Source organism: Podarcis vaucheri, assembly GCF_965113315.1.
Source record: "Podarcis vaucheri genome assembly, chromosome: 2".
NCBI classification, from domain to species: domain Eukaryota; kingdom Metazoa; phylum Chordata; class Lepidosauria; order Squamata; family Lacertidae; genus Podarcis; species Podarcis vaucheri.
Genome location: NC_138760.1, coordinates 119,324,476 through 119,340,858, shown reverse-complemented (window position 1 = coordinate 119,340,858; position 16,383 = coordinate 119,324,476). Strand labels below are relative to the sequence as shown.

General features: G+C 48.8%; 1 protein-coding gene and 1 long non-coding RNA gene across 2 annotated transcripts in view; one reads left to right on the top strand and one right to left on the bottom strand.

Moving 5' to 3' along the window:
• LOC309525532 overlaps window positions 1–16,383 on the bottom strand; it is a 130,800-nt gene that overhangs the window by 69,832 nt on the left and 44,585 nt on the right. The window lies entirely within an intron of this gene.
• SKIC2 (SKI2 subunit of superkiller complex) overlaps window positions 1–16,383 on the top strand; it is a 45,493-nt gene that overhangs the window by 13,511 nt on the left and 15,599 nt on the right. Inside the window, exons 12-20 of the mRNA XM_082209252.1 lie at window positions 151–235; window positions 883–989; window positions 3,456–3,602; window positions 4,796–4,895; window positions 6,505–6,717; window positions 9,284–9,394; window positions 10,664–10,775; window positions 12,576–12,694; window positions 14,447–14,584. Coding sequence (XP_082065378.1) covers window positions 151–235; window positions 883–989; window positions 3,456–3,602; window positions 4,796–4,895; window positions 6,505–6,717; window positions 9,284–9,394; window positions 10,664–10,775; window positions 12,576–12,694; window positions 14,447–14,584 — 1,132 coding nt within the window. The remainder of the gene's footprint in view (window positions 1–150; window positions 236–882; window positions 990–3,455; window positions 3,603–4,795; window positions 4,896–6,504; window positions 6,718–9,283; window positions 9,395–10,663; window positions 10,776–12,575; window positions 12,695–14,446; window positions 14,585–16,383) is intronic.

Here is a 16,383-nt window from a genome sequence, read left to right as displayed (position 1 = left end):
TGCAGGTGGTTGGACTAGATGACCCTCGGGGGCTCCTTTGCAATGCTACCATTCTATGATTCTACGGTCCGGCCAGCCCTTGTTCTGCTGTTGATCAGGGTAAAGAGTCCCGGTCTTGCAATATCCCTTTCTCTTTCCAAAAACCCTCAGGTCAATGCTCTATAATGGCTCAGATGTCCTCAGAGACTTGGAGTGGGTGATCTTTGACGAGGTGCATTACATCAACGACTCAGAGGTGAGGAAATGCGCACACCAAGGGGGAGCAGAGCTTGGATCCGCCACGTACCAAGTCGAGGCAGTATTGTCTGCACAGGCCGGCAGCAGCTTTCCCGGGTCTGAGATCTTTCCTAGCCCTGCCTGCAGATGCCAGGAACTGAACCTGAGACCTGCTACCAGAGACTGCATTCTGCACGCCAATCAGAGCCTACAGCTCCTCTCCCCATCCGCAGCCTTCCTAGAAACATAGGTAGCTGCCTTGTTCTTCCAGGTCATGTGGCCAGCATGACTAAGCCGCTTCTGGCGAACCAGAGCAGCGCACGGAAACACCGTTTACCTTCCCGCTGGAGCAGTACCTCTTTATCTACTTGCACTTTTGACGTGCTTTCGAACTGCTAGGTGGGCAGGAGCAGGGACCGAGGAACGGGAGCTCACCCCGTCGCAGGGATTTGAACCGCCGACCTTCTGATCGGCAAGTCCGAAGCTGTGTGGTTTAACCCACGTCCCACTCTGAACTGGTACAGTCCAGAATAGAGATGGCGAAGGCCTGGACGAAACCTGGAAAAATGGGGGGAGGGGGGAATCTTCTTGTTGTACTCAGGTCCTTCTGGCGGCCATGGGCCTGACATAGCAGAGGTCTTCTTAATTTCTTCCGTTCCCTTGCAGCGTGGGGTTGTCTGGGAGGAGGTTCTCATCATGCTGCCAGACCACGTGAACATAATTTTGCTGAGTGCCACCGTCCCCAACACCCTGGAGTTTGCTGACTGGATAGGGTAAGATGTGGTGCAGTCAGAAATGAAAACCTTGGTGCTGCGATTCCTGCGTTGCAGGGGGTTGGACTAGATGGCCCTTGGGGGTCCCTTCCAACCCTGCAGTTCTATTTCTAGGAAGAGGGAGGGATGAGGGATGGAGGGGACTGGGCTGGGGAGGGAATAAAGGAGCATAGTGCTTTTATGGGATGTGAAAACCCTAATGAACTGTCAATTAAAGAATAGTAATAATAAATAATAAGGGACGCGGGTGGCGCTGTGGGCTAAAGCCTCAGCGCCTAGGGCTTGCCGATCGAAAGGTCGGCGGTTCGAATCCCCGCGGCGGGGTGCGCTCCCGCTGCTCGGTCCCAGCGCCTGCCCACCTAGCAGTTCGAAAGCACCCCCGGGGGCAAGTAGATAAATAGGTACCGCTTACCAGCGGGAAGGTAAACGGCGTTCCGTGTGCGGCTCTGGCTCGCCAGATGCAGCTTGTCACGCTGGCCACGTGACCCGGAAGTGTCTTCGGACAGCGCTGGCCCCCGGCCAATAGATGTGAGATGGGCGCACAAACCCCAGAGTCTGTCAAGACTGGCCCGTTCGGGCAGGGGTACCTTTACCTTTACCTTTAATAATAAATAATAATAACATTTTATTTATACCCCGCCGTTCCCGGTTCAGAAAACCGGGCTCAGGGCAGCTAACAATAAATTTAAAACACTTTATTGTGATACAACAAAAAACAGCATAAAACGTGAATAACAATAAATTCAGAATTCAAAAATCAATTTAGGGGGGAAATCCATCCAATAAACATTAGATGATCACCAGGGCTAGCTGGCTAAATTAGTCCTATTTGGGCCAGCGAGGAGACCGGGGGAGAATTAGCTGTGGGATCCCAGAGTGGGTAATCTTCATAAAAAGGGGAGAGGGAGGGAAGGAAGGGGAATAAAAGATCAGGCTAAGTTCAAATTGAAAGCCAGGCGGAATAGCTCTGTCTTACAGGCTGCGGAAGAAAGTTAAGTCCTGCAGGGCCCTAGTCTCATGGGACACAGCATTCCACCAGGTCGGAGCCAGTGTGGTGTAGTGGTTAAGAGCGGTAGTCACGTAATCTGGGGAACCGGGTTCGTGTCTCCGCTCCTCCACATGCAGCTGCTGGGTGACCTTGGGCCAGTCACACTTCTTTGAAGTCTCTCAGCCCCACTCACCTCACAGTGTTTGTTGTGGGGGAGGAAGGGAAAGGAGAATGTTAACCGCTTTGAGACTCCTGAAGGGGAGTGAAAGGCGGGGCATCAAATCCAAACTCTTCTATAATGGTGTGCTCATTAGGCCTGACATCCTGCCAAGTCTGTGGAGGTTGTGTTTTTGCTAATGAAAGAGGTCACTCCAACTTGCTTGGTGCAATTTACTGCAGGCTCACCCCTGCCAGCAGGGATGGGAAACTTCAGCAGAAGCAGCAGCCTAGGGACTTTTCACAGGCCCCACCCCCTCACCAGGTCCCACCCTTGATGGGAGCTGCTCCACACCCTCCTTAAGTGCTTCTCGCTGGCTGGGATGTGGCCTTAAACTCTGTCAATAATAATAATAGTAATAATAATTTTTATTTATACCCCGCCCTCCCCAGCCAAGGGCGGCTAACAAGCAATAATAAAAACAAGTTGAATGAATACAACTTAAAGACAAAATTAAAATACAACATTAAAATATTAAAATGTAGCCTCAGCGCAGGAGGAGAAAGGAAAAAGAAAGAGGGGGAGGGAATCAAATTGGCTCCAAGCCAAAGGCCAGGTGGAACAACTCTGTCTTACAGGCCCTGCGGAAAGAAATCAGATCCTGCAGGGCCCTGGTCTCATGAGACAGAGCATTCCACCAGGCCGGAGCCAGTGCTGAGAAGGCCCTGGCTCTGGTTGAAGCTAATCTAACTTCCTTAGGGCCCGGGACCTCTAGGGTGTTGCTATTTATGGACCTTAAGGTCCTCCGTGGGGCATACCGGGAGAGGCGGTCCTGTAGGTATGAGGGTCCTAGGCTGTGAAGGGCTTTAAAGGTCAAGACCAGCACCTTAAACCTGACCCTATACTCCACCAGGAGCCAGTGCAGTTGGTAAAGCACTGAGTGAATATGCTCCCATGGGCAGAGACCCCGTGAGGAGCCTCGCTGCAGCATTCTGCACCCGCTGGAGTTTCTGGGACAGCTCTTGCTTGCCATGCTTGCCTGTATGGAAGACAGAGAGGGGTGTCTGTGAGCACATCTAGAAGCCAGCTGATTGTACAAATGCAAAATTTGCATTTGTTGCCCCGCCCACCCCTGGCTTGCCTGTCTCCCATTGGAAGGTGGCCCAGAAGGGATAAAGAAGGGCTCCTCCCCCTCGCAGTACCATCATGTGTATCACGCCAGCATCTGCCGTGTAGAGGTGTGCCTTGGGTGAGCTGGGGGGAACAGGAGAGTCCGCAAGCCTGCAACTCAGCCGTGCTGGGCATCCTTCTCTCTTTGCAGGAGGATCAAGAGGAAGAAAATCTACGTGATCAGCACCCTGAAGCGCCCCGTCCCGCTGGAACATTACCTGTACACAGGCAACAGCCAGAAAACGCAGAACGAGCTCTTCCTGCTGGTCGACGCCCGCGGCACGTTCCTGACCAAGGGGTGAGGGCCGATGCGCTGGCAGAGCGTCTCGGCGGCTGGTGGGAAGCCAAATGGCAGCCCCCACCCCACCTTGGTGGCCAAAAGTGTAATAAGCCCAATAATCGCACTTTAATGGTGCCCCAGATCTTGTCTCCAGAAGCAGCTCACTTAGTCCATCTAAATGGCAGGGGCATGGCCTTGTAAAGCAGTTAGGGCAGGGAAGGGAAGCCGGTGTGGCTGACGGCTGAGGATGATGGGAGTTGTAGTTCAGTAAGGTCAGGAGGGCATGGCATTGACTACTGCTGGCATCAGGTTGGCTTGTTAACCATGCCTTAGGTTTACTCCAACCCCGGCCCAAGACACTCTCTTCCTGCCTGAGACAAGCTGAAAATGGCACCTCATCCCCTTTTCTCATTTTTTCTCTTTTTTTACTTGTTGTCTGTGGAATAATGTCTTATCCACCCTTTGCTTATGTACATAAAGTGAGAAATATTATTATTATTATTATTATTATTATTATTATTATTATTATTAATAATAATGGATCAGACTCTTACTGTCCAACCAGATTCGTATTGGTATCTTGGATACCTGAGCACAAAAGCCGCTTTCCCCGCTTGCGAGTCCCAACAACTCTGGTATTTTACCCTTGATTTGGCTTGTGATATATAGCCATCATGATGAGTAGCCATTGGTAGCTGTGGCTGCTCTCCATTAGTTTGTCCAAAACCCCTAAACTTTGTGTGCTTTATGAATGAATCCTTCCTTTGGCTGGCCTGAACTCTCCGTGGGGCCGGCCGGCTCTGCCAGTAGGCCGAGTGAAGCATTTGTCTCAGGCGGCTGATGCTCAGGGATGGTTGGGGGAATGGTGGCAAGGCATCGGGAGGGCAGAGCTGGCATGTGCCACTCACAGCCTGCCCTGAGCGAACTTGCTGCCCATGGACGTGGTGGGGCGAGGGGTGCTGTCCTGTTGCCAGTATTGAAGTAAGATTCAGCTGTTGGTTTAGCTATGGAACTGGGAGCGGCGGCCATCTTGTCCTTTGCCTCAGCCAGCAAAAAAAGTTGACCGTCCAATGCTCAGCTCCACTAGATGGCTTGGAGTATTTCTGAGAGGAAAAAAACTCTGTCCCCTTTACCCTGCACCATGTGTAACTTTATACGCCTTGGTCGTGTTTCCTCTCGCCCCTTTCTCCCTATCCAAATGAATCCTCCAGGTATTACGATGCTGTGGATGCCAAGAAGGAGCGGGCCAGCAAGCATTCCCAGACCTTCGGGGCCAAGCAGCCCATGCACCCGGGGGCTGGGGCAGGCCAGGTACGCTGGGCCAGGTTCATCGTGGACCTGGGAGGGAGGGAGTTTGATGCTGGCCTGTTGGGAATCTGTGTACGTGCAGCTACTCACACAGAGTCAATTAAGGTTTGGCAGACAGCCAGAAGGCAATCTGAAGGAGTAAGTCTGCCTGGTGATAACAGAGACATGGAGACAGCTCCCTGATTGATCAAGCTCTCTCAAGGGAGTGATGATTAATGGCCTACTAACTGGAATGTGTGAGTTCAGAGGTTCAGAGTTCTGTGTGTCAGTGTAGGAGTTGTGAGTCGTATCAGAGAGAGCTAGCTAAAGATCCGTGTTCTGTTCCTGTAAATAGTCCACTGTATATAATAAACACCTAACTACAAGTTCCTGGTTCCTGCTTCGTCTATCCTGTCTGCAGCCAAGTCGCCAATTACTTCCGTGGATTCTGTGTGTACTCTGCTAGGTCTGGCTAAGGTCCTGCAACTAGTCAGAAAGTTGCGAAACACCAAATAGGTTATGCCTCCCCTCCCCCCAGCATCAATAAATACATAAAATGACCCAGTGCTGCTGTGTGTTGTAACAGGAAGGGCAATGGAGAATGGGTTCATTAGGACCTAATGTCACCGCTTCCCCTTTGGCATAGCTTTTTTAAAACAAGGGTGGGGGCGCCTTTTGGCGTGTGGTATCCTGAGCCCCCAATCCCCTGGCAGCCCACCTTGATAGGTGAGTGTGGCCTATGGGCAATAGACTTTGGGCACAATATAGAATATGATGCATGGGTCAAACTTTGGAATGAGAATTTAAAATTTACTGCATGCTCTACTTTAAAAGAACGTAATGAAAATGGTTTATCACTGGTATCTTACTCCCACCAAACTAGCAAAAATGTATAGGATGAATAGCAAAATCTGTTGGAAATGTAAAGAAAAGGACGGTGATTTTTACCACATGTGGTGGACCTGTGACAAAATGAAAGAGTTTTGGGAATTGATCTATAATGAATTTAAAAAGATGTTTAAATATACTTTCCCAAAAAAGCCTGAAGAACTACTAGGTTTGATAGGAGAGGATATTAAGAAGATGTACCAAAGACTATATTTGTATGCTACGACAGCAGCCAGAGTTTTGATAGCCCAAAAGTGGAAAACACAGGAGATACCAACTGTAAAGGAGTGGCAGACAAAGTTGGTCGAGTATGCGGAACTAGCAAAACTGACACATAGGATTCGCAGACAGGAGGAGACAAAGTACCAAAAAGAATGGAGTAAATTTATGGTCTATATAAGCGAGAACTGTAGAAATTTGAAGACGTTAGCAGGACTGAAATAAATCTTATGTCATGGTTTAGTTTTTTACTAATGAAACTCTGAATTAAAGATTGGAATAAGAAAACCTGTGGAAGGGAAGGAGGGAAGTCAGTGGCTCTATGGAGCACAAAATAAGATACACGTAAAAAGACTTGACATTTTTGTTTGTTGATGTTGGTGTATTTAAAATGAAAACTTAATAAAAAGCATTTAAAAAAAAAAAGATAGGTGAGTGTGGCCATGGTGGCGGAGGCTGATGGGACTTGTAGTCCAGGATGCCAGCCTAGGCCCCAAGCCAAGTTGACCTGTGGCGTTCCCCTCAGGACAAGAACATCTGGCTCTCCCTCATCGACATGCTGCGCAAGAAAGACCAGCTGCCCGTGGTGGCCTTCACCTTCTCCCGCAACCGCTGCGACGACAACGCCTCCATGCTCACCACCGTCAACCTGACCACCACGAACGAGAAGAGCGAGATCCACGTCTTCTTCCAGAAGTGCATCTCCCGCCTGAAGGGCACAGACCGCCAGCTCCCCCAGGTCAGAGAGTGGGGCAGTGAGTGGTTGGCTTCGCGGCGAGGCCCACAGGGCGCTGGGCCTCTTGGCGTGAAGGTGTCTCTTCAGTTTTTGGGTTGCTGAGGGGAACCGGGCCGCAAAACAGCTTCGCTGCCCAGGGAGGAAAAGCCGGGCCTTGGAACAACTTAACTGCTAGATAGCGGCTTCATCGCCTTCCACATGTGTCCCAAGGAGATGTACAATATAGAATTTTAAAAAGCTGGTTTCATATTGCTTCTTGGCTTTTTGGCTAAGATCAAGTGTAGCACCTGTTCTTATCAGTTTAATGTCTGATATGTCACCTGAGAACTATACAGTGGTACCTTGGTTGTTGAACTTAATCCGTTCCAGGAGTCTGTCCAACTCCCGAAAACATTCGAAAACCAAGGTGCGGCTTCCGATTGGCTGCAGGAGCTTCCTGCACTCAATCAGAAGCTACAGAAGCCACGTCGGACGTTCGGCTTCCAAAACACGTTCACAAACCGGAACGCTCACTTCCAGCTTTGCGGCATTCAGGAGCCGATTTGTTCAACGACTAAGCCATTCGGAAACCAAGGTACCACTGTATATTAAACGGATCTTTGGTGCTGGGAGATGGAATAGGGGCTTGCCCCATCCACTCCATACATCAGCCAGGTATTGCAGTACCTCCAAGAACTGTGCTCTTCCCTTCTTGGGAGAAAGTTACTTCTTGAAACATAATAATGAAGAAGAGCCTTTTAACAACAAAAGTACAAAAAATGATGGGAAGTTGTGTTTAAAACACACACACATACGCAAAATTGACACCTATAGCAGAGACCTGTTGAGAAAGCTTGTTGGAACGAAAATGTCTTCTTTCCAGAAAATGCAGATAGTGAATGCCTGATGTTTTCTCCGGAGGCTGTCCCGTCTCATCCGGACTGCAAGGCAGAGTAGAGCATTGGGGCCTCTTTGTGTTAAGTGGGAAAGGGACTGGGTGTGGAAAACATGGCTTCCAAGAGGTGGAGTAGATACCAGGAAGGAGGAAGAAAGAAAGAGACAGTGTATTTCAGGTTGCATCCAATTCAGTTCCTCTCAGGGTAGAGCCATTGAAATCATAGAATCATAGAGTTGGAAGAGACCCCAAGGGCCATTGAGTCCAACCCCCTGCCAAGCAGGAAACACCATCAGAGCACTCCTGACATATGGTTGTCAAGCCTCTGCTTAAAGACCTCCAAAGAAGGAGACTCCACCACACTCCTTGGCAGCAAATTCCACTGTCGAACAGCTCTTACTGTCAGGAAGTTCTTCCGAATGTTTAGGTGGAATCTTCTTTCTTGTAGTTTGGATCCATTGCTCCGTGTCCGCTTCTCTGGAGCAGCAGAAAACAACCTTTCTCCCTCCTCTATGTGACATCCTTTTATATATTTGAACATGGCTATCATATCACCCCTTAACCTCCTCTTCTCCAGGCTAAACATGCCCAGCTCCCTTAGCCGTTCCTCATAAGGCATCGTTTCCAGGCCTTTGACCATTTTGGTTGCCCTCCTCTGGACACGTTCCAGTTTGTCAGTGTCCTTCTTGAACTGTGCTGCCCAGAACTGGACACAGTACTCCAGGTGTGGTCTGACCAGAGCAGAATACAGTGGCACTATTACTTCCCTTGATCTAGATGCTATACTCCTATTGATGCAGCCCAGAATTGCATTGGCTTTTTTAGCTGCCGCGTCACACTGTTGGCTCATGTCAAGTTTGTGGTCAACCAAGACTCCTAGATCCTTTTCACATGTACTGCTCTCAAGCCAGGTGTCACCCATCTTGTATTTGTGCCTCTCATTTTTTTTGCCCAAGTGCAATACTTTACATTTCTCCCTGTTAAAATTCATCAGGGACAAATGTAAAGTATTGCACTTGGGCAATGAAGAAACCAAAGTGAGCCATCGCCCTTAATTTTACCGGCTCTTCTCTGAGTAGAACTAACATTGGAGACCACCCTTTGTCTTTGCCAGCGTGAGGCACGGAGTATTATTATTTTGTTTTATTATTTTATTATTTTGTTACGGGCTTTATACGTTAGTACGGTGGTACATCAGGTTACAGGTGCTTCAGGTTACAGATGCTTCAGGTTACAGACTCCGCTAACTCAGAAATAGTACCACTTTGCTTCAGTATGAGAACAGAAATCGCACAGTGGCGGCGCGGAGCAGCGGGAGGCCCCATTAGCTAAAGTGGTACCTCAGGTTAAGAACAGTTTCAGGTTAAGAACGGACCTCCAGAACGAATTAAGTTCTTAACCCAAGGTACCACTGTGCCAGCACCTTGGACTTGGCCCACCTTGGATTTCAACAGCCACCGCCCCTCCAAGGCCTGGGTTAAGACTTCAAAATGGCTGCCGCTCCCAAGTTGTCTCGCAAGCATCAACATGGCCGCCAGAGTTGTATAGACGTTATTTCCAAGGAGTTTCTTGACAGCCTCTTTCAGTAGAGAAATCCAAGATGGTGATGAGCTTCCTGGAAGCAATAGGGAAGGGGCTGCCGGGCTTTGTCTTTTTTTTAACAGCGTTTTAACAGCCCGGTTGCGGTTCTTCCAGGTCCTTCATATGGTGGATCTCTTGAAGCGAGGCATTGGGGTCCACCACAGTGGCATCCTTCCCATCCTAAAGGAAGTGGTGGAGATGCTGTTCAGCAAAGGCCTTGTCAAGGTGAGTCCCGTGAGCTTATACTTTGGAGAGGTGCCGCCGTGTGGCTGTTAAGAGTGCTAGACTCAGACTGGGGTCACATCCGCACTCTTATGCCGCTTTTAGCAGTCATGGCTTCCCCCCAAAGAATCCCGGGAGCTGTAGTTTGTGGAGGGTGTGGCTCTGTGAGCGAGTCTCCCAACAGCGCTCTGCACCCTTAACATTTCCCAGGATTCTTTGGGGGGAAGCCATGACGGTTTAAAGTGTGGATGTGACCTGAAGTGGACACAGGTTCCTGTTCCCGCTTGGCACGAGAGTCTCCACCCCCATCATTCTGCCTGGACACTGAGGTCCATCTCCAAGGGCCTTTCTGGTGGTTCCCTCACTGTGAGAAGCAAAGCTACAGGGAACCATGCAGAGGGCTTTCTCAGTGGTGGCGCCCGCCCTGTGGAACGCCTTCCCACCAGATGTCAAGGAAATAAACAACTATCTGACTTTTAGAAGACACCTGAAGGCAGCTCTGTATTGGGAATTTTTTAATGTCTGATGTTTTATTGTGTTTTTAATATTCTGTTGGGAGCTGCCCAAAGTGGCTGGAGAAACCCAGCCAGATGGGTGGGGCAATAATAATAATAATAATAATAATAATAATAATAATAATAATAATAATAATGCCCACAAGGTGAGGATGAAAGGGCGGACACCTCCTACGTGCTACCTTGAGTTCCTTGGAGGGAAAACGAGATGAAAATGTAAAAAAAAAATAATTAAAAGAAACAGAACGGTTGGGGGTGGATATTTCACCCCTCCAGTTGCAAGAATCTCCTGACAATGTTTTCAGAAAGGAGGGGGCGGGATCTGCTCATCCCTTCTTCTGCTCCAGCCTGACTCTGTGGGAATCTGAGTGTTCTCTGTGTGGAGATAAGATGGCTGCTTCAGCAGCTGTAACACTCATGCAGTCCAGTGTTTAGTTTCTAGTTTATTTTTCAGTTTGCAGTAGCTGTAAAAGAATAAAGAATTTATGCTTCAGAGCCGTTGTTCGTGTGATTCATACTCTGCTGTGCTCTGCTGACTTTGGTGCTCACAGCTCAAAGTTGTGAGTCCGTTGCACTTAGACCTGCCCTCCCACAGTGGAAGGTCTCTGGAAGTGCCTTCCCAGCTCACCTGGCCCAGTCGGGGCTGAAGAGGTTGAGCCCAGTCGTTGGCACTGGCTCAAAGGCGAAGCCGACAGTGGGCAGGGGACAAACATAAGGAGCAACTTGACAACATTCTTCTCCATTCTTCTTGATTCAGATCCTCTTTGCCACTGAGACTTTCGCCATGGGAGTGAACATGCCGGCAAGGACAGTGGTCTTTGATTCGATCCGCAAACACGACGGCACAAACTTCCGGGATCTGGTGCCAGGTAACAGGGAATGCGGAAGGAGGACAGACAACTTTCACGTGCACCTGTTTTGCAGACCGCAGTGGCAAAGTACCTCCCTGGCCTTAATGCTTGCTTTCCTTCCATATTTAATCATTTCCCTACCCCCCCGTTCCTCTGTGGGTTTTTCTACCCACGTTTTATTCTCTAGCTTCTTAAAGAATTGTAGAGTTGGAAGGGACCCCGAGGCCATCTAGTCCAGCCCCCTGCAATACAGGAATCTCAGCTGAAGCTTCCAGGACAGCTGGCCACCCAACCTCTGCTTCAAAACCTCCAGTGAAGGAGAGTTTCCAAGGGAGTCTGTTCCACTGTTGAACAAGCTCTTCTTCTTTCCTTTTTTAAAATCATTTTTATTGATTTTCCAATAAAAAACATCCAATTAATATCAATCCAATCATAACGCTCCAATTAAAATAAAAAAGTAAAATAAAAAAAGACCAAATTATAATTTTTAATTTTTCGAGCTCCCCACGGTCTGGATCTCTGAAGCATATCTCCACATCTCAGTCCTGCCTCTCCTCGTTGTTTCCATATTTTCCACATCTCAATTTTGACGCTTTATAATTCCGTTCCCTGAGTCCACGATTCGCAATCGTGTCAAACATCATATACTTTCATCCGTCGGATACTGCTTTGTTAGTACAGTGGTACCTCGGGTTGCATACGCTTCAGGTTACGTACGCTTTGGGTTACAGACTCAGCTAACCCAGAAATAGTACCTCAGGTTAAGAACTTTACCTCAGGATGAGAACAGAAATGGTGCGGCGGCAGCAGGAGGCCCCATTAGCTAAAGTGGTGCTTCAGGTTAAGAACAGTTTCAGCTTAAGAACAGACCTCCGGAACGAATTAAGTTCTTAACCCGAGGTACCACTGTATATATTTTTCCAACTGTCTTTTTCTCAGCGCAGCTTCATCTGACTCTGTTCCAATCTGGGATGAACAAGCTCTTTTTGATAGCTTTTATGGTGGGCACCCAAGCAGCGATAGCTTGGCTGTCTTGCTGCAGGAGAAAGAGGAGTGAGGCCAGATCTGTGGTGGCTGCTCATCTTCCTTTCTGGCCAAATGTTAAGACTGGGGATGTGCATGCAATGTTGCTCCTCCCGTCCTGCAATAAATTACAAAGCTCCCAGCTGCAGGTCTCACCTTACAAGCGGCAAGTCTAGTATCAGCAGCAAGATACGGACATGGTGTTGCTCATTGATTCACCTGGTAGCAAGCTGCCATTCACCCCCGGTGCTGAGGCAGGAACTGTTGTCCGCCTGGATAGATTCCTAGTTGGCAACCATTACTTACTGAAGAGCCCCTTTTGACCGCAGTGCCAACCATCTAATGACAGGAGCTCGTCGTCCTCTCGAGTAGGACCCTGGTAGAGACACATCTCCCTCCTGGTTGTTCATTCAGGAGCTTCAAAAGCTTTCTTCTGCCCGAACATCACAGCGACTGATGCCAACCGACACTGGCACACTTAGGGATCTGCAGAGTCTGCGCAATTCGTGTGACAGACCTCAGCAACTCAGCATTTTGGCTAATCTATTTACATATAAACACACACGGAGCACTGCAACATGGCTCCCTCTCTCTCTAGCATCAGACAGCAAAGAGAAAAAGGACAAAGGACAATAGTCCCACTTCACGGAACACAGTAACACAAACACCCTGTCTCCGTCACTTGCTACTTCGTGGAGTCAAAACATATAGCGTCATGTGATAGACAACAATCCCATGACTGCAATCAGGGAGCAGGAATTCTAACATCTAAGTGCATGTTTCTTTCTCGTGCAGCTGAGTACATCCAGATGGCAGGCCGAGCTGGACGCCGAGGTCTTGACACCACGGGGATGGTCATCATCTTGTGCAAAAACCAAGCACCTGAGATGGCTGATCTTCACCGGATGATGTTGGTGAGTTAGGCACACAAATGCCCACAAACCGTTTCCCATCCCTGTTGCACCAGATTATTCTGCAATGGGGTGTCCTTTTAAGTGTCAGGGCTGAAATAACGTATTGTAAGAGCTTTCCTTCTGGGTCAAGCCTAAATGTAATCCGGAGCTTGCAAGGAGGGCAGGACCACCAGAATCTCTTTGGTCTTGGCAACTGGTATTTCGAGGCTACTTTAGCTGATCAACATGGTTAGACTAGGACCTGGAAGACCAGGTTCAAATCACGGCTTGATCACAAAGCTCACTGGGGGATTTTGGGCCAGCCACTCACTCTCAGTCAAAACTACCTTACAGGGTTGTTGTGAGGATAAAATGGGGAGGAGGAGGACTATGTGCTCCTCCTTGACCTCCTTGGAGGAAAGGGTGATATATAAATGCAATAAGTAAATACAGTGGTACCTCGGGTTACATACGCTTCAGGTTACACACGCTTCGGGTTACAGACTCTGCTAACCCAGAAATAGTTCTTCGGGTTAAGAACTTTGCTTCAGGATAAGAACAGAAATCGTGCTCTGGCGGCGCGGCAGCAGCAGGAGGCCCCATTAGCTAAAGTGGTGCTTCAGGTTAAGAACAGTTTCAGGTAAAGAACGGACCTCCGGAACGAATTAAGTACTTAACCTGAGATACCACTGTAGTTTATTTAGCACAATCCATTTTTAAAAGCCATTTCTATGCTTGTGTGAATTTTCTGCGAGGTGAGTAAATCTGTATTGCTTTCGCTCTGCGTAAATTCTGCCGATTTTTACCATTTGGCATAATCCACAAACATACCAAGACCGATTTGAGTCTTCTCGCAATCATCCTCATTTAGCCAAAGTTTATGCACAACACAAGGGTGGCGCTGTGGGTTAAACCACAGAGCCTAGGACTTGCCGATCAGAAGGTTGGTGGTTCGAATCCCCGTGACGGGGTGAGCTCGGTTGCTCGGTCCCTGCTCCTGCCAACCTAGCAGTTCGAAAGCACATCAAAGTGCAAGTAGATAAATAGGTACTGCTCTGGTGGGAAGGTAAACATCGTTTCCGTGCGCTGCTCTGGTTTTCCAGAAGTGGCTTAGTCATGCTGGCCGCATGACCCGGAAGCTGTACGCCGGCTCCCTCGGCCAATAAAGCGAGATGAGCGCCGCAACCCCAGAGTCGGCCACACCTGGACCTAATGGTCAGGGGTCCCTTTACCTTTGCCTATGCACAACACAAGGGAAAGAAATCAGCATCAGTGTCTTGCTCTTGTGCCCTAGAAGCATCAGCCAGCCATCTCTCTCTAGCTTTGGAGATAGTAGCAGGCATTGCTTCCATTCAGCCCTAAGAGCTAGAAACTTGGCTGCTGCTTTTAAACAGATACGGGGATTCTCCAGAAGCTGAATTCACTGCTCCCAGTGCCATTTTCTGTGCACCTGCAAAACCGCAATGGAGACACAGCCCGATGGATTTCTACAGCCAGATGGGCAGGGTAGAAATAATAAATTATTATTATTATTATTATTATTATTATTATTATTATTATTATTATTAATTTTATTATTACTGCTTGTTGGTATATAGGCTTCCTAGAAGGGCCTTAAGGTCATGAAGAAGAACCCTGTAGCTGGTTCAGGCAAATGCCCCGCCTAGTCCAGCAAGGCAGAGGCCCCCGATGCGAAACCTGTGAGAGCAGAGGCATTTGGGAAAAACAGCTTTGCTGCCTTCCTCTCCCAACTCTCCTCCTCTGTCCCTCCAGGGCAAACCCACCCAGTTGCAGTCCCAGTTCCGCCTCACCTACACCATGATCCTCAACCTGCTGAGAGTAGAAGCCCTTCGCGTGGAGGACATGATGAAGAGGAGTTTCTCCGAGTTCCACACCCGGAAGGACAGCAAGGTAGGTCTCTGGAGAGAGTGGGTGTCAGAAGCGAGCCGGCAGCTAGTCACACCACGCCGTGCAAGTTGGAGTTAAATCTTTATTAACAAAATTATGTTCCACACAGGAGTGTCAAGCCTAATGAGCACAGTAACTCATCCCTAGTAGGTCTTGCTCTCATCAAACAGGTGCTGGGACTGAAAGACCCCACAGCTGCCTAAGTGGCCACCCCCACCCCAGTTTATTTCCCAGCAATCTGAGACTTTGCCTGTGCATCACCAATCTCTCCTCTGCCCTTTTCATGCCTTTACTTGTTCTGGGAGACAAGCATGGAGGGGAGACACCCGTGCCTCTTCCCCAGCCAGACTCATTGCACACACCCCTCCTCTCCAGCCTCTACTGATTCTGGACTTCTCTCTGCCGCAGACTCCTCTCAGCTCACGAAGCCTTGTTACCCCTTTAGCTTCCAACCCGCCTCTTCCCAGTCTGCGCCCTCTTCTCTGCCTGACCACGCATGGTTGTCCCACCACCACCACTCCCTAGAATCATAGAATAGAATCATAGAATCATAGAGTTGGAAGAGACCACAAGGGCCATCGAGTCCAACCCCCTGCCAAGCAGGAAACACCATCAGAGCACTCCTGACATATGGTTGTCAAGCCTCTGCTTAAAGACCTCCAAAGTAGGAGACTCCGCCACACTCCTTGGCAGCAAATCCCACTGTCGAACAGCTCTTACTGTCAGGAAGTTTAGGTGGAATCTTCTTTCTTGTAGTTTGGATCCATTGCTCCGTGTCCGCTTCTCTGGAGCAGCAGAAAACAACCTTTCTCCCTCCTCTATGTGACATCCTTTTATATATTTGAACATGGCTATCATATCACCCCTTAACCTCCTCTTCTGCAGGCTAAACATGCCCAGCTCCCTTAGCCTTTCCTCATAAGGCATTGTTTCCAGGCCTTTGACCATTTTGGTTGCCCTCCTCTGGACACGTTCCAGTTTGTCAGTGTCCTTCTTGAACTGTGGTGCCCAGAACTGGACACAGTACTCCAGGTGAGGTCTGACCAGAGCAGAATACAGTGGCACTATTACTTCCCTTGATCTAGATGCTATATTCCTATTGATGCAGCCCAGAACTGCATTGGCTTTTTTAGCTGCCGCGTCACACTGGGCACTGTGCCACCTTCTTCCCTTGAGGGTTCCCCAGCTGGGGTCTCCCGCCATTCCTCTGTGGCCAACCAGTATGTGGCTCCCTGGGGAACAGAAGAAAGGACAGGTGTCGTAACCAGATCTGACTTGAGGACACTTGGAAAGTCCAGGGCATGAGTTGGGCAGCAGCTGGAACTCCTGTCATGTAAGGATCTTAAACACTGTTGTAAACAAAAATTGCCCTTTTCCCTTATGGGGGACACAAGAGCCCATATAGGGTCCTTAAGTGGGTTCCCTATTGGTAGGAGAAGACAACAGAGGCCAACCAGAGAATATTGAGAAGCAAAGCAGCTAGTAAGCCTGATCTTTATTGATCTGTTGCAACAGTGTCCTCACTTACCACACGCAGGAGAGAGGAGGAACCCAGAACAATGGTGCGCAAGGTCTTACAAAGACTTTTGAAATTGCCACCCTGTAGATCAAGACCACCCCCAGAAACATCATACATACCTCACAGAAGGGGTGTAACCTAAGACCACCTCCCAGATACATTATACCTACATCAAAGAAAAGGCGGTCTACAACAAAAATTTGAATAAAAAAATTCCTTCCAGTAGCACCTTAAAGACCAACTAAGTTAGTTCTTGGTATGAGCTTTCGTGTGCATGCACACT